This window comes from Hemitrygon akajei, chromosome 6 (genome assembly GCF_048418815.1).
Source record: "Hemitrygon akajei chromosome 6, sHemAka1.3, whole genome shotgun sequence".
Taxonomy (NCBI): domain Eukaryota; kingdom Metazoa; phylum Chordata; class Chondrichthyes; order Myliobatiformes; family Dasyatidae; genus Hemitrygon; species Hemitrygon akajei.
Window position 1 is genome coordinate 176423278 of NC_133129.1, and position 23175 is coordinate 176446452.

The following is a 23175-nucleotide window of genomic DNA, read 5'->3' on the forward strand; positions in this document are numbered from 1 at the left end:
TTTGTTACTTGCATGATTTGTTTTTTCTCATGTTTGATGGTCTCATTGTGTGGGTGTTTTCTTCAGATGGGCTGTGTGGTATTTCTTTGTTTTGTGGCTACCTGCAAGAAGACGAATCACAAGATTGTATCCTGTATACATATTTTGATAATAAATATACTTTGAACTTTACAAGTTTTAACAAAGGATCTATTGATTGATTAATAAAAGTATTTGTAAAATTATACATGATTGTAGTGAATTTAATTAAAATAAGTTCAATGTCACTGAAGTGATTGGCAAACAGTATTTAACTCTTGTCAGTTGCACAGCACTTCAAACAAAATAGTTTGTTACATCTGCAAAAGATAATCTAAAGTTCAGCACATGAGATGGGAATGGTTTTTATTGCAAGTAAAGCACTTGGTGTGCAATAATCAAGAAAACTATCACCTTCTGTAAGTGCCTTAACCTACATAGAAACAGATAAATACTCCCATGAACACGATTCCACTAGCATCTTTGGTGAGGCCCTCATGGGGTCGACCATGGATGTTGTGTCCTAGCTCTCTCGTTGCTGTCAGTCGCTATGTACGCAAGGGCAGTTCAATTTGGGGTGCAAGCTGTTGACAATGCTGCAAGTTTTGAACCTCTCCACACAGCTGATGAATTCAAAGGAACAGCAGAGATCAGTTACAGTTTAGCACCAGCAGCATCACAGGAGTTGCCAGTCAAGAGTGAACTCAATGTGGGTAACATTGAGCTAGAGTTAACAGCTGGAGTAACTCTAGCTCCAGATTTTCCTTGGTGAACCCGGCTCCATGAGTGGGTATAACCGCAAAGCAGCAGAGATTTGAGATCAGAGCTTTCCTTCTCCTAGGTGAGTTGCCAATGACGACTGCTGAGCCCCATCTGGCCAGAGCGACTGGTTTTAAAGTGCCAGTAACCTTCCTTTGCTTCTTCTCCTGTCAGTAGAAACGTTTCATCTTTACTACTTGGTTGCTTGAGTTACTTGGTTTGTAACTCTTCAGGTAACTTGCAGGTAGTTTATAACTATTGATTAGGCTAGGTTGCCAAGTGATTTCATATCCTGTGATGGTTATCTCATATTCGAATGTAGGGTGTCTTGATGTTTTGAGTGCCATATAACTTGCCCAGATATTTCCTGATCTGCAAGATAGTTTACGTGATGTGGCTTTGACATAATTTTCATTTGATCGACACCTGACTTTCACTTCAATGTGAAAACAAAATAGCTTCAATTCGATAAAGTAAAATGATATGATTAGCACTTTCTGTGCTATGTAAGAGGGAGACTGTAAACAGTTAGCTTGTACAGGAAGTTTCCAGGGCCAAATTTTAAACAAAAGTAAACTTAATATCCTGAGTTGAGAATATCACACTGCATGTATAAGCACGAATCCAACCTTTATTCTGTAAAACTTTGCAGTGTCGACCATATAAAAAATAAGACTACTGAACTCTGTGTTAATCTTTATTAAAGTGAGAAATATTGGAAGGTTTTGCTTCTGAATGATGTTGATTATGATGGAGTGACTTCTAGTAGTTAATTAGTAATGCAATTTACTCAAGCCTATATTATAACTGAGACCAAAGTCTTTCAGAGTTCTTCCAGTCTTTTGTTTTATATCCTTTGGCATTTTTCCAAAACAAACTTAATTTGAATGGTATATGAGGAAAGAAGAACTTAAGGAATTTTAAGTTCATGGTCATCCTTGTATTAATAATATAATTTACTGTATTAATTTTTATTTGAAACAGGGTCCAGAGAGACAAGCTCAAATAACTGAAAGCATGGCAGATACGACAGATGTGGCAGAAACTGTTCAGGAAGATATTCCACCTTATCTTAGAGAAGAACCTCCAGAAGGTACTTCTTAATTGTTACATCCTCAATTGCATAATCCTCAAGAAGTGTTGCATAATGTATTATTTTACTGGACCAGAAAATAATGAGCAATGTTGGTACATACATTAATTTAGTCTTAACTGTATGTGGCCCTGCTGATGAATCTCTGTGGCAAGGCCTTCTTTGGGTGTCATGTTACCTGTAATAGCAATAATTAAGACAGATAATTGTCTTTGTATGCATTAGAGAAATTGTCACACAGTAAAACTTTGACTACTAAAATTGAAAATAGAATGCACATATAATTTTTTGTAATATTTAAGAAAAATTGTTGTATAACTAAATAGTTTATGTCAAAGAAAGTTAACAATTGAAAGGGTCATTAGGGAAATTTGTTACAAAATTATATTTGCTCTGTTCTTGATTTTTTAAAGTGAACTTTTGTGATTTAGCTGTTGGCCTTAATGCCCTTGATATAATGGTGTTCACGTGTTGAAGGTGTTGCTGTGGTGGCGTTGTGAGTTAATTTAGAATTTCAATACAATGAAGGTGGAAGGTTTTCAGTATATTTCCAAGTCAGGATGGTGTACAACATGTCTTCTGAATGTTCCAATGTGTTTGCTGTACTTATCTTAAATTGTTTGTTTCAGTATTTCCATAGAAAAGCCTACATTTCCAAGCAAAGCCTACATTTACATTTTTGTAATCAGTTCATTTATACATTGAGTCACACATTGAGTAATCTAATTTTTATAATGAAGTAACCACATAAGCTTTGTTATCTCTCATGATTTAATGCTAAGATGCTTTGCTAGAGGTAATGTAACATAGTGGTTCTTTCAAGTTTAATTTTATTGTCATTTCAACCATATACATGTTTACCACCAAATGAAACAATGTTCCTCCAAATTTCCTTTATAATTTGTATTGGGTGCATTTTCCTTGAGTGTATCCCACATTGTATACTCTTGGATGTTGGAGTGTGCTAATTGATCAGTAACACTTGGCATTGGATAATTCCTTCAGCACAAGGCTACTGCAAGCACAAGGCTTTTCTCATTAATGACCTTCTAATTGATTTTTTGTCTTGCTTTTATATTCCAAACCTCAGGAGCAGAGCAATTTCTACAGGAATTATTCCAAACTGTATTTTCCCTGAAGGATTCTTAACTAACATTTGTACATGCTTGAGTCTTGCCATTTACTGTACAGGCAGCTCATTTAATTTCCTTACAAGACTAACATTATATCAGTGTGTATCAGTTTGTTTTTCTTATGTGCATATCATGTAGATAAGTTCAAGAAGATTTTGCACAGGTTCTAGTTGAAGAGTATGCAAAGGCAGCAGACCCAAAACACAAACCTTTCCCCATAGAAGCTTTGTGGCTTCTGTATTTTGGAATATGTAGCATCCACTAGTGGCTAGCTCTTCCATTGGAAACACATCAAGTTTTCAGCATTGTTCTTAGAGTTAAAAATCTTCCATCACTGATGTTTGTTTCAGTGGGTTTTCTTGGGGAAAGTCCTCAAAGCAGAGTCTTGTTTTTTTTTCTGGATGATTCTCAATAAATGAATAACACCTCGTGCCTTTCTGTACCTTTCTGGAATGTGCATATTCCAGAAGGATGTGAATTATTTTCTCATCCCCACCACAGAGATCTGGGATGTGTGTGTTGGCATTGAGTCTGTGATGTCCATGAAGGTCAGCAGGAGCAAGCTTGCTCTCTACCAACTAGGCAAGATCTTGGCACTTACTTGAAAGTTCTGTTAATGAGGCAAGCTGTATGCACAAGTTACCTTCTTTACATATTATTGCAAGGCTGTGAGGTCATTCTGTGCAGGCCACTGCCTATTTGATTTGTGGTCATAGGTGTTCTTCAGCAGAAGATTTTCTGCAGCAGATATTTGGTACAGTGCAGTCCAACCAGATTGGGGTATCATGGATAGACCCATCTGTTGTAACACTATTAGCAGCAAGAGTCACTGTACACTGTGACACTCAGTGTTTGATTACCAAGGATCTGTGTTTAGATACAGCCATAGGCAAATGGAGCCATCAGCAGTTCTGCCATTTCCCCCCCACCCTCCAAACTAATTGCTTCCTCTTTTGGAGTTAGTACACAGTGCCCCTGTGTACAAGATCTGTTCTGGATCTCCAACTGAAATGGGGGATAAGTTGGTATAGCTGGAGTTCAGGAGTAGGGTATGGACCACAAAATCCTAAGAGTGTCTGGTTCCAGGTTCTTTCCTTAAACTGATTGGAAGTGGAGTTCCCACAATACCACTTTCTGCTTCATCTTGCTTCTACATTCCACCCAGTTCTTGTTCTTTGCTTCGACTGCTCTCAGCCCAGTGCCTTCATATCAGCAGATCTGATCATGGCTGAGCATGGGCAAATTCCGTCTGGCCTCTGAGGATGGTTCAGACTGGTGGCTAATGTGAACTGGTCGTGGATCTTCACAGAATTCCTTGGCGGCCTCCATGCATAGGAAGATCTGAGTCCCTCCACTGCTTGTTAGTCTTATTAAGCTGTTAGTGATTGTCATTTGAAATCATAAGTGTTTTATTTTTCCAGAAACAAATGAAAATTGCCTTTACAAATAAAAATAAGGTTTTGAAACATTTTCTTTCTATGTAAGTAGCAGAGTTAATAAGTACAGAAATCAGAAAACTGCAGATGCTAGAAACCCGAAATAAAACAGAAAATGCTGGAAATGTTTAGTAGGTCAGGCAGCATGTATAGAAAGTCTTCGACCTGAATAGTTAACCTTTTTTCTCTTTTCATAGATGCTGTCTGACCAACAGAATGTTTCCAGCATTTTCTGTTTTTAGAGTAAGTAGACACATTTCCTGGAAATTGACTTGTTTGCAATTTCAATGAAATTATGTTTAAAAAGGCTTAGTAATGCTTAAACACTTTTCATCTGAAAGCATCTCTGGCAAGTGGCATTCTTAGTGAATCTCCGGCCACTACAAAATATTACTGATTTACATAAAAATATACATTTTAAATAAAATAGTAGCTATCAAGAATATTTAAAAACTAGTGAAGTTGTGTGCAACTTTGTAGTACACAATGTCAACTCCAGCAGGCATTTGTTTTGGGGCTCTTCACTGCGTAGTTGCTGCTGTGAGCATCTCTTGCACCTTCAGATAAGGAGAGCAATGGAGTAAGTCCTCTGCATTCAGACAGACTAAGAATGTATTTTCAGAAGTGTGTATGGGATCCCACTGGGTAATACATTTGAATGAAAGCACTGAGAGAGGAAGACCTGGTCTTTTGTAATTTCGTGCAGTCTTTAACTTTCAATTTTCATAGAAACATAGAAAGCCTACAGTACAGTACAGGCCTTTTGGCCCACAAAGCTGTGCTGAACGTGTCCTTACTTTAGAAATTACCTAGGGTTACCTGTAGCCCTCTATTTTTCTAAGTTCTATGTACCTATCCAGGAGTCTCTTAAAAGACATTGTCGTATCCGCCTCCACCAGCATCGCTGGCAGCCCGTTCCACGCACTCGTCACTCTCTGTGTTTTAAAAAAAACTTATCCCTGACATCTACTCTGTACCTACTTCGAAGTACCTTAAAACTGTCCTCTCGTGTTAGCCAAGAGGGAAAAAGCCTCTTGACTATCCACACCTAATTTTCAATCTATTTCATTACTTTGTTGAATATATAATAAAGTTTTTGTCAGTGACTTTGAAGTAATTTTTATGAATTTTAATCAGATGTCACTCATTATTTTAAATATGGTGATACTAAAATTAACAAAGATATTTTTATTTGCATAATGGATTTAGCTGTAAGCTTTGACCTTGTGTCAGCCCTGCTTGTTTATGTAATACAGCAGAGAAACAAGTCTTTCGCTGGGCAGGAGCAAAATTATCTTGGTTATACAGGATATAGAGTTAGTCAAGGGCAATAACAAAAGCTTAGGGTGTGTTGTAGGTAAACATACTATCATTTACATGGAGGGTTACTGACCAGACTTTTCTTTTGCTTCCAATTATTATCAATGATTTCCTTTTCTGCTGGTGAAGGGATTAATTATTACCACAGGTTTTCATGTGGATAAATTGATTCAAATAAAAAAATAGGTTTTAGGTTATCACAGAATTTGAAGCCGTATATACAAACTGTATGTTATTTTGCTATAGTCCTCCTTCACTGTTATCCACGTCTTTCATTGTCCCCTTCTTTTGTTCACAATCCAATTGAATTAGGTATTTTTGATCTTCATTGTCTTTCTCCAAAGTTAAACTTGTACCATAATGGTCTGCTCCTATCATTCTGATTTTATTTTATCATCCCAAATATCTTTTTTTTCCAACTCGCTACACCTGTCATCACTCATGTTGCAGCTTATCTGATGTTGAAAGCCTTATTTATATCTTGCCCCATCAGCCTCCTGTTGAATATTTTTTTGTACTTATCTCACACCCTTAATTGGTATTAGACCAGCCATTTCAGAATCCTGCTTTTACATCTATCCCACATTAAGTTCTGTCACCCGTCACTCTCACTCTCTCAACCAATTTCATATCTTCAGTGGCAACCAGGAGCCGACATTGTAAGATAGAAGGCACAACACTAGTGGCCTTTCAGTCATACCTCACCCCGACCCCAATTGCAATCTATAATCAAACATGAGGGGGAAAAATGGCTTTTGGACTTCAACATTCAGAGTGCAAACACTAATCAATAAATGGTAACGGACAAATCTTCCATTTTATCCTACTGCAACCACACAACTCTCCCCAGACCTTTTCATTGATTCTATTCTGTTTCTTTGTATTTGCTGTGGATGCCCGCACTAAGTTAAATCTCAAGGTTGTACATGGTGACGTATATGTATGTACCTTGATTTTCCTTGGACTTTGAGACCTTTGTTTTGACCCACTGAGCCCTTAGTTTCCTTTGGTTTAGCATTGGGAACTGAAATGGAATGTAACCATCTCAGTTTGCTCCTCTTAAAATTCACAATTTTTGACCAAAATATTATTTGTTGAACATTTTCTGTGCATTGCAAACTAGTCCAAGGAACATGCAATGTCGTGAAAGGCAGTATGTAAAAGCAAATATTTGTTTTATTGGTGAAGCTTTTGGACAATCAGTGCTGAAAGGGTATCAAATTCATCTGAGAAGTTTTAGAGAAGAATGAATGATATTATTTGTCTTGTTATAATCCCTTCCTCCTCCCCAATCTACAGCAGCCCGTCTTTTGGTTGAGGGAAGAGGAAACTTACTAAGATTTCAACGGTTGCAAGTTCAGCTCTTGTCCCTCGAAGGCATTTCAGGGATTAGCTGCAGATTGTAGCACTGATATCACTAGTCCAGTTAAATCCGCATGTCTTTTATAATTTAATACCTTACACTGTCACTCACTGTCCCTCAATGAAGCCTCATTGCAAATTTATTCTTGCTTCATGCACTGGTACAGGCAGCTGATGACTTTGGTAATTTGGTTGGAGACAGTGTTGGTGGATGGTAAAGATGAAATACACTGTTGGACTAAAAAAATACTCTGCAAGCTCATATAATGAATAGAAATGGCATTCTTGCATTGCTTTTCCCATTATTAGATCTTGTTAAGCTTTCTTTCTTTCACACCCCTTTTTATTGAAATGAACAATTTCCCACCTCATGTTGTTTACAGATTGCAATTGAGGTTAGGGGTAAGGTGAAACTGAAAGATCATTAGTGTTGTGCCTTCTGTCTTGCAGTGTCAGCTCCTGGCTGCCACTGCAGATTTGAAATCAGGCCCAGCCAAAGGTGAATGTAAATTGGTATATAGAAACCAATAGGGGAGTGCTTGTGGCATTTAATACAAATAAAAGTAGGCTGTGTTTACTAAAATGTGCTAAAATCATGCCAATAAGAAATTTAAGTTATTTTGGCCTTAACAGTGTTTTATTTTACGTTTGCCCTTTTGAGACCAGTAGTTACTTACACTGTGCAACTTTTGAGATTTTTTTCCCATTGTTTTCTGTATTTTAATATTTGAATCTATTTGAGCAGTGACAATCAGGATGGTGTCAGTGGCCTTCTGTTCCAGTGCTGCCATTTTTGAGTGAAAGCATTCCTTGATTTTAATCTGGTCTTAGAAACTAGAGATGGCCAATCATGTAGTTAGTGAGAGATAAGATTTAAAATCACTGTTCATAATTGGGGTTAACTTTTTGTCATTTGTGTGACCAATGAAGTTGTGGAATAATGGAATGAATAAACAGATCTTTGCAGTATCTCCTTAAATATGCCTGTTCAGCAATAGCTATATTTAATCTGCATCTTTGATAGTTATCTTGAAGTGATCAATAACACAGATGTAATAATGTTTACTTAATAATGCTGCAAGGGACTATTTAGTGGTGACTTAGTTGGCATGCTCTTGCCTTCAAGTCAGAAGATTGTAAGTTCACAGTACACTTTTCAATGAGACAAATGTCTCAAAAGTCACTTTTGTTGACAAAAGTGGTTTTTGGTGCATAAGTTGCAGTCTTTGAACCAAGGTTCCATTTTGAAAAGTACGTCTTTCAGTCCTGTAGGCTACTCTCTTAACAATGCTATCCATTGGTATTGAGGATGTGTTGCTGAGGCTCTATAAGGCACTGGTGAGACCTCACCTTGAGTGTTGTGAACAGTTTTGGGCACTCATCTTAGAAAAGATGAGCTTGCATTGGAGAGGGTCCAGAGGAGATTCACAAGGATGATTCCAGGAATGAAAGGGTTATTATACGAGCAATGTTTGATGGCTCTGGGTCTGTACTTGCTGAAATTCGGAAGGATGAGTGGGGATCTCATTGAAACCTTTCAAATGTTAAAAGGATGTTTCCCATGGTGGGAGAGTCTAGGGCAAGAGGGTGCAGTCTCAGGATAGAGGGTGCCCTTTCAAAACAGAGATGAGGAGAGATTTCTTTGCCAAAGGTTGGTGAATTTGTGGAATTGGTTGCCACATGCCGCTGTGGAGGCTAGGTCATTTGGGTGTATTTAAGGCAGAGATTGTTAGGTTCTTGATTGGACATGGCATCAAAGATTATGGGGAGAAGGCTGGGAACTGGGGTTGAGGAGGAGATAAATAAAAGGATCAGCCATGATTGAATGGTGGACCAGACTCAATGGGCCAGATGGTCTAATTCTGCTCCTATGTCTCCTATGTCTTATGGTCTTATGGATTTTTATATTGGAATCACTTGCCTCTCCATTGTTTTTCACAACTTTGCTAATAACAGAGAGTCTTTTTAATATTAACTTGAGGTGAGCCTGAGCTCTATTAGTTAAACATTCCATGTACCAAAACCACATTATTTTCTTGTCACTAACCTTGTTCTCCATTTCTTGACTTTCCATTTAAACTGCATTGCAATAACAGTTCCAACTGTTGCCTTGTGTTCAAAGAATACTAAGCTCACTTAACTTCAATCTATTGCGAGTTTTGAGATTCCTGCCACACATCATTCTATGTATGGTTGTGGATGTACATCGATTCAAAAGCATACCATTTACTGCCTGTTTACATTCTGTAAAATGAATGTAGAATACCATTAAACATTCAATATTGCAACTCACATATGGTGAGAGATTAATCCAAGCTGGCATAAGTGTCCTCAGGGACCCAAAGCTAAACTGCTATTTGAATAGAAGAGATCAACAGCTATGCAGCAGATGTGTAGCTACATGCAATGTTATAGAGAGTCATAGTTATACATAGCATGAAAATAGACCTTTCAGCCTGATTTGTCTCTGGTGCCAACCTAAGCTGGTGTTATTTGCCTGCGTTTGGCCCATATATTCAATCTTACCAATCCAAATGTTGCTTTCTAAAATTTATACGTTTTACTTAGTTTTAGTTTTCCTTAGTGGAAAATGATGTACAGTGAAAAAAAATATTCTCCAGTAATAACCCAACACTCTTGAAACTGACTGTGGCCTAAAATGTTTGTGTTTCTACCACCATTTGTACTTTTATTTCTCTCAGATTTTGTTTTAGTTTTCTAGTAAAGATTTAAACAGGCATGAGGGCTTTAAATTTTGCTGTCATACACTAAATGCACAGCAGAGGACACTGTATGCTTTAAAATTGTTGCCTACATAAACATGGTAAAACCCATTTGCAGATTTGTGTGCAAATTATGCAGAACAATAGTTTTGCACATTTGGTTGCAGTAATGATAATTTCCTGGTTGACCTTGACCTTTGGGAAAATGGCTCAGGCAATTCCAGTTATGATTCTTCACATGGCTCTTATTTGTCTAGAAATGACATGTACAAATGGTGTATTTTAGTACACTTACTAAATCATTAAGATACCACTTATTCTGCAGAAATTATTTTTCCTTTCAGAGGACCCTAATGTTTTCAAATGTATCTTTCTTATCTAGTATCAGTATCATTTGAAGGCAAATATCAAAGTAAATTTATAATCAAAGTACATATGTCATATTTAACTTTGAGATTAATTTTCTTGTGGGCATGCTCAGTAAATCCAGTAATTATAATATAATCAACGAAAGACTGCATCAACAGGGAGGACAATCAGTTTGCAAAAGACGACAAACTGTGTGAATAGAATAAAAAGAAATAATGTTAATACATAAATAAGCAATAAATATTGAGAACATGAGATGAAGAATCCTTGAAAGTGAGACCGTAGGTTGTGGGGTGGATTCAGTGATGGTACAAGTGAAGTTGAGTGAAACTATCCTCTCTGGTTCATGTGCCTGATGATTGGAGTGTAATAACTGTTTCTGAACCTGGTGGTATGGGTCTTGAAGCGCCTGTACCTTCTTCCTGATGGCAGCAGCGAGAAGAATCAGAATCAGGTTTATTATCGCTGGCATGTGATGTGAAATTTGTTAACTTCGTAGCAGCAGTTCAATGCAATACATAATATAGAAGAAGAAGAAGAAATAATAAATAAGTAAATCTTACTCAGACAGTATACGTGTATTGAGGAGATTAAAAATTGTGCAAAAAAACAGAAAGACTATATTTTTCAAAAAGTGAGGTGGTGTCCAAGGGTTCAATGTCCATTTAGGAATCAGATGGCAGAGGGGAAGAAGCTGTTCCTGAATCACTGAATGTGTGCCTTCAGGCTTCTGTACCTCTGACTAAATTTACAACCCTCTGCAGCTTCTTTTGGTCCTGTGCAGTAGCCTCCCCATATCAGACAGTGATGCAGCTTGTCAGGATGCTTTCCACGGTACATCTGTAGAAGGCTTTGAGTGTATTTGTTGACATACCAAATCTTTTCAAACTCCCAATAAAGTATAGCTGCTGTCTTGCCTTCTTTATGTAACACCCTAGGACAGGTTTCACTGCTAATGTAATGGTTGGTCTGTAGCAGCATTGTTTGGGCTATGACTAGAGATAACGGGGGCTTTGGAAGGTGTGCTGTCCTAATGAATGGAGTGATTTATTTCTTGCTGTATGCCTGAGAGCGAGTTGTTCTAGGTCTTGATCGGAGGAAGATAAGAGAGAAGATGCCTGAAAGGAGTGGACTTGGAGTGGGGCTGGGAGTCCACGAAGCCTGGGGAGGTTGATGGAGGACCAACGGAAGGGAAACCGTGAACTCCAACATGCACGTTGGACTGTTTCATTAAAATGGCCTTTTTCTTTTTGTTTTTCTTTACTAACCCTCTAGTCAAATTAAGAATTATAAAGCTAAATCATTTAATTGCATATAGTGTACTGTCTGTTATTTTGTGGTACTGATTTGTAACAGGGTAACACATCACGCAGCATCCACACAAACAAGAGGTTTTACACCTCGGATTTCACACGTTTGGCGGCACCAGAGACTGTCTTCCCTAGACTACTGCCCTCGGCCGAACCTGAAGGTCACGTTTATAACTGCATCAATATATTGGGACCAGGTTAGATCCTCAAAGATCTTGACGCCCAGGAACTTGAAACTGCTCGCTCTCTCCACTTCTGATCCCTCTATGAGGACTGGTATGTGTTCCTTCGTCTTACCCTTCCTGAAGTCCACGATCAGCTCTTTCATCTTACTGACGTTGAGTGCCAGGTTGTTGCTGCGGCACCACTCCACTAGTTGGCATATCTTACTCCTGTACGCCCTCTTATCACCACCTGAAATTCTACCAACAATGGTTGTATCGACAGCAAATTTATAGATGGTGTTTGAACTATGACTAGACACACAGTCATGGGTATATAGAGAGCAGAGCAGTGGGCTAAGCACACACCCCTGAAGTACACCAGTGTTGATCGTTAGCGAGGAGGAGATGTTATCACCAATCCACACAGATTATGGTCTTCCGGTTAGGAAGTCGAGGATCCAATTGCAGAGGGTGGTACAGAGGCCCAGGTTCTGCAACTCCTCAATCAGGATTGTGGGAATGATGGTATTAAATACTAAGCTATAGTCGATGAGCAACATCCTGACATCCTGTTTGTGTTATCCAGGGTGGTCTAAAGCTGCATGGAGAGCCATTGAGATTGCATCTGCTGTTGACCTATTGTGACGATAGGCAAATTGCAATGGGCATCACCTTGGATTTGGGCTGAGCCATTTACACAGCATGTTCACCTACTTGATTTCAAAGTTAAAGTCAAAGTAAATTTATCATTGAAGTACATATATATCATGATATGCTAGGATTAATTTTCTTGTGAATATTCCCTATAAATACAAAGACATGCAATGAAAAATTACACACAAAGATGGAAAACCAATGTGCAAAGGACAACTCTGTGCAAATACAATAATACACACATAATTGTAACTGAAAGAATAGTAAAAAATATTGAGAACATGAGTTCTAGAATCTTTGAAAGTGAGTCCATAGATTGTAGAATCTTTTCAATGTTGTGGTGAGTGCAGTTATTCTCTCTGGTTCAGTAGCCTAATAGTTGAAGGGTAATAACTTCCTGAAGCTGCTGGTGTGGGACTTAAAGCTCCTGTGACTTAAACCAACTTCCCGATGGCAGCTGCGAGAAGAGACCATGGTGGAGGCCCTAGTGAAGGATGCTGCTTTCCTTTGACAGTGGTCCTTGGTGGGGAGAGCTTTATCTGTGATGGGCTGGACTTAACCCACCACTGTTTGCAGGCTGTTCTGTTCAAAGACATTGTTGTTTCTGTAGCAGGCCATGATGCAACCACTCAGTACTCTGAAAAGTTTAAAGTAAAATTTATTATCAGAGTACATACATGTCGCCATATACAACCCTGAGATTCTTTTACTGCGGTCATACTTAGCAAATCTATAGAACTGTAACTGTAAAATTATAACTGTAAATAAACTGTGCAAATGCAGATATAAATAAAATAGCAATAAATAACAAGCATGAAAAAACAAGATAAAAGAGTCCTTAAAAGAGTGTAGTCATCCTTTTTTGTTCAAGAGCCTGATGGTTGAGGGGTCGTAACTGTTCTTGAACCTGGTGGTGTGAGTCATGATGTGAGAAGGCATGGCTCATGGACCTCTGGTTTCCCTCTCCCGAAGTCTACAATCAGTTCCTTGGTATTATTGATAGTGAGTGAGAGGTTGCTGTTATTACACCACTCAGCCAAGTTTTCAATTTCCCTCCTGCATGCTGATTCATCACCACCTTTGATACAACAGTGGAGTTGCCAGCAAATTTGTGTTGGAGCTGTACAGCTAAGTAACTTGTATATGGTGTTGGAGCTGTAGTCTCCACTGTGCATCTGTAGAAGTCTGTATACAAGTTTTAGAGAACATGCTGAATCTTCGCAAACCTCTAAGAAAGGAGAGGTTCTGCTATGCCTTCTTTGGAATGGCAGTTATGTGCTGGTTCCAGGACAGATCCTTTGAAATAATAACACAGGAATTTAAAGTTGCTGACCCTATCCATCCCCTGATGAGGACTGGCTCATGGACCTTCAGTTTCCTCATCCTGTAGTCAATAATCAGCTCGTTGCTTTGCTGACTTTGAGTGAAATGTTGTGGCACCATTCAGCCAGCTCTGATAGGCTGGTATATTGTTATTTATATTGTGTGTCAGCTTTCCTCTTGTCTGTAGTGTCTAATTCTTCCACCTCATTTCCAAACAAAATCTGTCATTTCCGTGAGGACAGTAAGTAAACTTTTACCTTAATGCACAGCTGAGTGGTCAGATTATCAATAATATTGGATATAGAGAGCATATCTTACGAGGTTGAGTGAGTTCGGGCTTTTTTCTTTGAAAGGAAAGGGGATGAGAGGCAACTTAATAGAGGTGCACAAGATGATAAAAGGCATAGATCAAGTGGATGGCCAGAGACTTTTTCCCAATTAACACCAGAGGCATAATTTTAAGGTGATTAAAGAATGTACAGAGGGCAGTCAGTTTTTTACGTAATGGTGGGTGTGTAGAACACTAAAGGTGATGGTAGAGGAAGATGCATTAGCGACATTTAAGCACAACAGATTCTGCAAATGCTGGAAATCCAGAGCAATGCACACAGAATACTGGAGGAACTCAGCAGGTCAGGCAGCTTCAGTGGAAATAAATAAACAGTCGACTTTTTGGGCCGAAACTTTCATCAGGACTGGAATGGAAGGGGGAAAATGTCAGAATAAGAAAGTGGAGAGGCTAGAAAATGATAGGTAAAGCCAGGTGGGTGGTGGGGGGGGGGGGGTGTGGGAAGAATGAAGTAAGAAGCTGGGAGGTGGCAAGTGGAAAAGGCAAAGGGCTGGAGAAGAAGGAATCTGATAGGAGAGGAAGGTGGATCCATGGAAGAAAGGGAGGGGGAGGAGGAGAAGCAGGGAGAGGTGATAGGCAGGTGAGGAGAAGAGGCAAGAAGTCAGAGTGGGGAATTGAACAAGAGGGAAAACTACCAGAAATTCAGGTCATCAGGTTGGAAGCTACCTAGACGGATTATGAGTTGTTGCTCCTCCAACCTGAGAATGGCCTCATCATGGTAAAAGAGGAGACGTGTCAGAATGGGGATAGGAATTAAATGGTTGAAACTCTTAGATAGGCACATGGATGATAGAAAAATGGAGGGCTTTGTGGCGGGGGGGGGCAGGGTTACAAGGACAGCACAACATCATGGGACGAAGAACCTGTACTGTCCTGTGTTATATATTCAAGCTTGAGTCACTGGGAATTGGAATAAATACTATCATAATAATATGTTATGCATACATAAAACAAATGGTGTAATGTGTTGTATGTGTCTGTGTGAATGAGGGAGTGAGAGACTCAGATTCCCTTCCTTGGGAATGAAACTGCATCATACATCCTGCAGATGGCTCCAGAGGAAATAGTTTTAGTGTCTGGCCAGAAATGTTTTTTTCTCTCTCACAAGATAACTTGTATTTACAATCTAGGTTCACTTGGAATCATGTAAGCTGCCACTAACATTTGGAAAATGTGCACTTATTTATTAGCTACCTTCAGTTTGTAAATGATGGTGATTTCCTTAAAGAAAACTAGCAGAATAATGTGAAATATTTTGGCACAGAGAGCTATTTACACATTTATTAAGCGCATTGTTTTGAATTCATGCTTTTGAAATGTCCTGTTGTAGATTTTGGGGAAGTAAATCATGCATTGATTTAGAGATGATAGGTTATGTGTTCATTCATTTGTATTCTATTTAAACATCAATTTAAAAATGATTTTTATGATATTAGTTCAGTTGAGGTTATAAATTTTCATGATCAAGCTAATGTGTTAAATATTTTATGCACTGAAGGGGGCTTGGGGTCATTAAAAATACCAGGAATAGGCTATTTGACCCCTGGTGTCTGCTCAGGCATTCATTTAGATCATGGCTGATCGTTTATCTCATTACCTGTTCCTACTCTGACCTCTTGTACCTTAAATCTCTTCATATCTAAATTTTTACCAGTCTGTGTCTTGTACATATTCAGTGACAGAGACTTCCTATTTCTCTAGGGTGGATACATTTGAATCAGAATCAGGTTTATGCTCACTGTTTTATGTGACATGAAATTTGTTGTTTTGCAGTAGCAGTACAGCCCAATGATTATTACACTAACTGGTAGAATTCCTTGCTCTGTATCTCTGAGGGGAACTGGGTATTTATGGTGATCCCTTAATCTCATCTGTAATTATATATGCAAATCTTTAATTCCATTGCATGCATGTATTGGCATTCCCCATTTGAACATTTGAAAGCTGCTCACATCCACCACTGGATGGCGTATCTGAAGTTGCAGATGACAATGAAAATATCTGAAATATCCATTCTGTAGAATATTTGTTTAACCTGATAATTGGAGATTTATTAATATCAAGTTTGGATGTTAATCTTATCTAAAGTAATTATTTCAATGTCAAACAGCTGAATTTAGGCACTCTGAATCAGGAAACATTATATTGGCACTAGAAGTATTTTCATTGTCCTTGAAATTTTAAACTGTGGGTCAGTCCTAATAGTGAAATTGTGAGGCAGACCCTACTAATGAGCCAAGGATTTTAGAATTCTGTTCTTCTGAAAGGCTATGGTTGCAGGGATGCATAAAATTTCCTAGTGTAAATCTCACAGTTTTCAAGAAGTATCAGGATAAAGAGTGATGAGCTTACAGCATGGGTTAGTACATGGAACTGCATTGTTGTAGCCATTACAGAGACTTGGCTATCACAAGAGTAGGAGTGGCTGCTGGATGGATGTTCTGCGGATTTGATGGAATTACATCTTTAGAAAGAGATGACATATGGTTAGAGAATGTTGAATCTTTGTGGGTGGAGTTAAGAAATTGCAAAGGTAAAAGAACCATTATGGGAATTGTATATAGACCTCCCAATAGTAGCCAAGAGGTGGGGTTGAGATTGCAAAGGGAGATGGAAAAAGCAATGGAGGACTTCAATATGCAAGGGGATTGGGAAAATCAGGTTGTTGTCAGATCGCAAGAGATGGAATTTGCTGAATGTATATGGGATGGCTTTTTAGAGCAGCTTATGTTTGAACCTATTTGGGGAAAGGCTATCATAGACTGGGTATTGTGTAATAACCTAGATCTTATTAGGGAGCTTAATGTAAAGGAACCCTTAGGAGATAGTGATCATAATATGATTTAATTCATACTGCAGTTTGAGAGGGAGAAGCATTAATCACATGTATCAGTATCACAATGAAATAAAGGGTATTACAGAGGCATGAGAGATGAGCTTGTCAAGGTGGATTGGAGGAGGATGCTGCAGGGATGATGGCAGAGCAGAGAAGGCTGACATTTATGGGAATAGTTCACAAGGTACAGGATAGATATGTCCCACAGAGGAAGAAATTCTCAAATGGCAGGGATAGGCAGCCGTGGCTGACAAAGGAAGTTAAGGACTGCATAAAAGCCAAGGAAACGGCAGAATATGTACCAAAAGTGTGGGAAATTGGATGATTGAGAAGGTTTTAAAATCCAATAGAAAGCAACTAAAAAAGCCACAAGAAGGGAAAAGATGAAATATGAGGACAGACTAGCCAATAATATAATGTAGGATTGGATTTTTTCCCCCAGTTATATAGAGAGTAAAAGGGAAGTGAGAGTTGATATTGGATCACTGGAAAATGATGCTGGTGAGGTAGTAATGGGGGACAAAGAAATGGCAGATGAACTTAAGGGTACTTTGCATCTTTCTTCACTGTGGAAGACACTAGCAGTTTGTCAAAGGTCTGTGAATGTCAGGGAGCCAGAAGTGAGTGCCATTACTATTACAATGGAAACATGTCCTAGGCAAACTCAAAGGGCTTAAAGGTGGATAAGTCACCTGGACCAGAAGAGAGGTAGACAAAAGAAAGGAAATGATAGGCCACTTAGCCTAACCTCTGTGGTGGGGAAAGTGCTGGAGTCTATTATTAAGGATGAGGTTTCGGGGTACTTGAAGACTGTTGATAAAAATAAGTCAAAGTCAGCATGGTTTCTGTAAAGGGAAATCTTGCCTGACAAATCAAAACAAGAGTTCTTCGAGGAAGTAACAAGCAGGGTAGACGAAGGAGAGGCAGTGGATATCATTTACTTGAATTTTCAGAAGGCGTTTGATAAGGTGCCACACATGACATTGCTTAACAAGATAAAATTCAATGGTTTTACAGGAATGATACTGGCATGGATAGCAGAATGACTGACAGGCAGGAGGCAGCGAGTGGGATTAAAAGGGGTCTTTTCTGGTTGGCTGCCAGTGACCAGTGGTGTTCCTCAGGGGTCAGTATTGGGACCACTGCTTTTCACATTGTCAGTGATTTAGATAATGAAATTGATGGTTTTGTGGCAAAGGGGTAAGTAGTGCTGAGGAAGCAATGTGATTGCAGCAGGACTTAGACAAATTGGAAGAGTGGGCAAAAAAGTGGCAGATGGAATAGTGTTGGGCAGTGTATGAAAATGCTTTTTGGGGTTGAAACATCAGAGGTGCAGAGAGACTTGGGAGTCCTCATGCAAGGCTCCCAGAAGGTTAATTTATAGGTTGAGTCCATGGTAAAGAAGGCAAATGCAATGTTGGCAATTATTTCAAGGGGCAATAAAATATTAAAACAAAGAGATAATGCTCAGTCTTTATAAGACACTAGTCAGGTCGCTCTTGGAGATTTGTCAGCAGTTTTGGGTATCATATCTCAGAAGGGATGTGTTGTCATTGGAAAGAGAGCAGAGATGGTTCACAAGGATGTTTCTGGGAATGAAGGGGTTAACATATGAGGAGCATTTGGCAGCTTTGGGCTTGAACTCAGTGGAATTAGAAGAATGTGGGGTATTTCACTGAAACCTATTGAATGTTGAAAGGAATAGATAGAATGTAGAGAGGATGTTTCCTATGGTGGGTATCCAGAACTAGAAGGCACAGCCTCAAAGTTGAGGGGTGACCCTTCAGAACAGGAGTAAGGAGGAATTGTTTAGCCAGAGAGTAATAAATCTATGGAATGCTCTGCCAAAAACTGCAGTGGAGGCCAAATTTGTGTACATATTTAAGGCAGAAGTTGATGGTTTCCTGTTTGGTTAGGGTATCAAAGGATATGGTCAGATGACAGGGGTTGAATGAAATCCAGGATCAGCCATGATAGAATGGCAGAGCAGACTTGATGGGCTGAATAGCCTAATTCTCCTCCTATGTCTTATGGTCTTATCGTCACATCTACCGAGTCAGTGTGCATGAAAATCAAACAGGAATGGAGATGGAGTATTCTATAGCCTTCCCCTCCCCTCCCCACATCAAGGACACTGAGGAGTAGATGAGAAGGCAGATTTTGGAAAGGTGCAAAAATAACAGGGTTTTTATGTGTTACTTCAGTTTTCCTAATATTGATTGGCATCTCCTTAGTGTAAGGTTGAGGTGAGGCAGAATTTGTTAGGTGTGTCTAGGAAAGATTGCTGACACTATCTGGAAAGGCTGACTAGAGGAGAGTCCTTACTGGATCCATTGTCAGGCAAAGAACCTGTCAGGTGACAGGACTCTTGACGAGTGAATATTTTGGAGATTGTGACCACAGCTCCCTGACCGTTAGCATCACCTTGGGCAAAGATAGGAGCAAATAGTATAGGAAAGTATTTAATTGGGACAGGGCTAATAATGATGCTATTAGGCAGGAATTTGGAAGAGTAAATTGGGAACAGATGTTTCAGAAAAATGTACTTTGGAAATCTGGAGTTTGTTTTGGTAGCATTGGCATGGGATTCTGGATAGGTTTGTCCCATTGAGGCAGGGAAAGGATAGTATGGTGAAGAAACCATGGTTGACAAAAGAGTGGAGCATTCAGTCAGGAGGAAGAAGGAAGCACACTCAAGGTTTGGAAAGCAAATCCTGGAAATTATAGACCAGTGAGACTTGTATTAGTGCTAGGAAAACTTTTGGAGAACATTCTTGGAGATATGATTTACAAGCATTTAGGGAAGCATAGTCTGATTAGGAATAAGTGGCATGGTTTTTTGATGGACAAGTTATGCCTCATGAGCCTGATTGAATTATTTGAGGAAGTAACAAAACAAATTAATGAAGGTAGAGTGGTGAATGTGAGGCATTCAGATTTTAGTAAGGTGTTTGACAAGTTTCCCCATGGTAGGCTCATTCAGAAAGTCAGGAGGCATTGGGATTGTGGAAACTTGGCTGCATGGATTTGGAATTGGTGTGTCCACCCAAAAGGATGAGGGAGGTAGTAGATGGAGTGCTTCCTGGTTGGAGATCCGTGACTAGTGGTGTTCCACGGTGATCTGTTCTGGGGCCCCTGCTTTTAGTGTGGGGTAATAAGTTTGCAGATGACACAAAGGTTGGTGGTGGTGTAGATAATTTAGAAGTTTGTTGTAGGTTACAACAGGGCAGTGACAAGATGCAGAACTGGGGCTGTGAAGTGGCAGATGGAGCTAATTTCAGAGAAGTATTAAGTAATACACTTAGGAAGACTGAACTTGAAGGCAGAGGACAAGTTTAATGTCAGGGAACTTCAGCGAGGGTGCAGGGGAGATTTATCAATACGTTTCAATAGATACCTTTAATGTCAGAGAAATGTATACAATATAAATCCTGAAATTCTTTTTCTTCACAAACATTCACGAAACAGAGGAGTGCCCCAAAGAATGAATGACGGTTAAATGTTAGAACCCCAAAGCTCTCTCCCCAACTCCCCCCTCCTATGCATAAGTATCAGCAAAGTGATGAACCCCTCCCCCACCAGTAAAAAATGCAACTGCACCCTCCGCTGAGCACTCATGCTTGCAAGCAAAGCATCAATAAAGACACAGGCTTGCAATACCCCCAAACTACTTGTTCACCTGGTAATTTGACATACCACAGGCATTCTCTCTCTCGCTAAGAAGGGAAAAAGAGGTGTCCCTGTTTCACAGCAAAAGGGACAGTGGACAATTCTCCACAACACATCAGGCAGTGGCACTGACCTCGAATCCGCCCGTCTCCAGAGCCACGAAAATCTGGCACCCTGAAGGTGTGCTAGTCTTCAGGCCGTGTCCTTGGCATATCGAGAAGCGGTTGGTCGTGAGGCCCTGAGAGCAGGTCCCATTTCCACTGAGAATTGAAGTCAGAATATAACTCCAGGTCAGGGTCTTCAAAAGGATTGTGCAGAAAGAGATATTAAAGATAGAAATAGAGCTGCTTCTGAAGGTGCAAGCAAAGGAGTCACCGTTAGGTGCTATCATCCTAAACTCTGCCTTTGCTAATATGAAAGGACATACTTTACTCCAATCACAGGGGACGTCAGAGGTAGGTATTTTTTTTAAACACACATTGGTAAGTGCATGTAGCACACTGTTAGGGATGGTGGGAGAAGCAGATATATTAGAGACATTTAATAGTCTTTGATAGGCACTTGGATGAAAGAAAAATGGAATGCTATGTGAGAGGGAAGGGTTGGATTGATCTTGGAGAAGAGTTAAAGCTCAGCACAACATCATGGGCTGAAGGGCCTGTAGTTTTTGAAGATGAATAGACATTGAAAGGGAGAGATCAGTGACAGGTAAATGGAAATGGACATAAATCATGATCCAGCTGAATGGTGAAACAGATTTTTGGCACAGAACGGATTAAGTATTGAAAAATATCTCAAGTATCTGGAGAGAGTACTAAAGTCCTGCTGTTGTTTAATTTTCAACAGGATTAAAGTTAAACATGTCTTTCAGTATACGAGGATCCCTTGCCATTAATTGACTTGAATCCTGATTTGAGTACAGAATGCAGCTGACTTGTGTTCTCCAGTGATGACTTGGCAGGAGATAGACAGCCTTTAAACAGATGATTTTTATTTCCAGTGGTGTGCTGGCTCCCAGCTGTCCAACGCATTCCTTCTCCACAGCAGAGTATTTAATCTGTTTAAACTATTTTCTTTGTATTATTTCTTCTCAGTACACATCAGTGAGAGAGGAAAGCATAATGGCAGTGCTTGACCAGTGATCCAGTCAATCATTCTGTTACAGTGATTAAGAATTAAATTGTATTAAATCATTTGTACAGTTAAATCTTGGGCATGATGTATGTTGATGAGATGGTCTGTTAAACTGATCAGCCTCTGGCAGGTTAGGTTGCATTTCATGATTAGGTTGGGGAATTGTAGTGAAGAGCAAGGACTGTGCTGGTGCATTATGCACATTATTATTTTTGGACCTACAAAAGTGAAAATATTCTGCTGCAAAACTGAATTGGCAATGCCCGACTGATTGTCGTTAAATGCACCAAAGAAATAAAAAGCAAGATAGTTATGTAGCGTAGTTTTGGAAATATTAGTCTGAATATTGTTTTCATTTTGTGACAAAGATTCCACAGCAACATATTTAAATTAAATCAAGCAGAATATTTCAGTGGGTGACTACTTTTCAAAACCTGCTTATATGGTTAAAACCCTGATGTTTCTTTGATTTTTAATGGTGTCTTCATTTTTTAGATTTGCCATGTTTAAAATATTCTTCCATTTATTTGCGTTTTTATTGAATAATTCCCTTTAACATTTTAAGTCAAGCACCATTTTGTCTTAAAAGGAGGAGAAGCAATTAAAATTAGAACAATGGACTATCTTTGAGGAAGAGATGGTTCAGGTACAATTAAAGAATATTCCCAGAAAGAACAAACCCCGAACTGCTTGAATAATGAAAATGATGCACGGGGAAGATAAAGCAAAGATGGTTGCTTGTGACAGATGTTTGGTTCTAAATAGTAGTGGGAGCCTCTGATACAGGAGGAGAGGGAGCCTGAAAATATACGCTCAGCATTTTAGGACCAGCTGCTTCTTCTGTCTGTCAGATTTTCGAACAAGCAATGAAGCCCTCTTTCAATCTTTTTATTAATATTTAGAATATTATGAATGAGATACAATTCAAATAATGGTAAGGGATTACAAATATATAGACTCCCATTGTACATAAAGAAATACATAAACAATGAATACAGCATAAGTAAGTTTCCCAAAACATAAACCATATAGTATATATATGAACAAGGTAAGTTTAGATATTCCATAATATATAGTATAAAAAAGAGAAAAAAAATCTATCTAAGAAAGTTAGCTAATCTACTAATCTAGTATCAAGAAAAAGAAAAAAAAACAAAGAAGAAAAAAAAACTAAAAAAAACTTTTAAAAAAGAGAAAAAAAAGGGCTGTTCATAGTATCTCACGAGCATACATAAACATCAATGACGTCAACTCCGATCCTCTCAACATACATACGATTAAAGCTGAAAAAAAAAACCGATAAGCCTGGCACAGGGCCATTACATCATATGAAAATATTGAATAAATGGTCTCCATATCTTTTCAAATTTAATAGAAGTATCAAATACAGCACTTCTAATTTTTTCTAAATTTAGACATAACATAGTTTGAGAAAGCCAATGAAATACCGTGGGAGGATTAATTTCCTTCCAATTCAACAAAATAGATCTTCTAGCCATCAAAGTGAGAAAAGCAATCATTCG

At 38.9% G+C, this 23175-nt stretch overlaps 1 protein-coding gene across 6 annotated transcripts in view; it reads left to right on the forward strand.

Moving 5' to 3' along the window:
• LOC140729710 (transmembrane protein 263-like) overlaps positions 1-23175 on the forward strand; it is a 298254-nt gene that overhangs the window by 10980 nt on the left and 264099 nt on the right. For all 6 annotated transcript variants that reach the window (XM_073049813.1, XM_073049816.1, XM_073049815.1 and 3 more), the window contains exon 2: positions 1762-1870. In XM_073049813.1, the coding sequence (XP_072905914.1) occupies positions 1762-1870 (109 nt within the window). The remainder of the gene's footprint in view (positions 1-1761; positions 1871-23175) is intronic.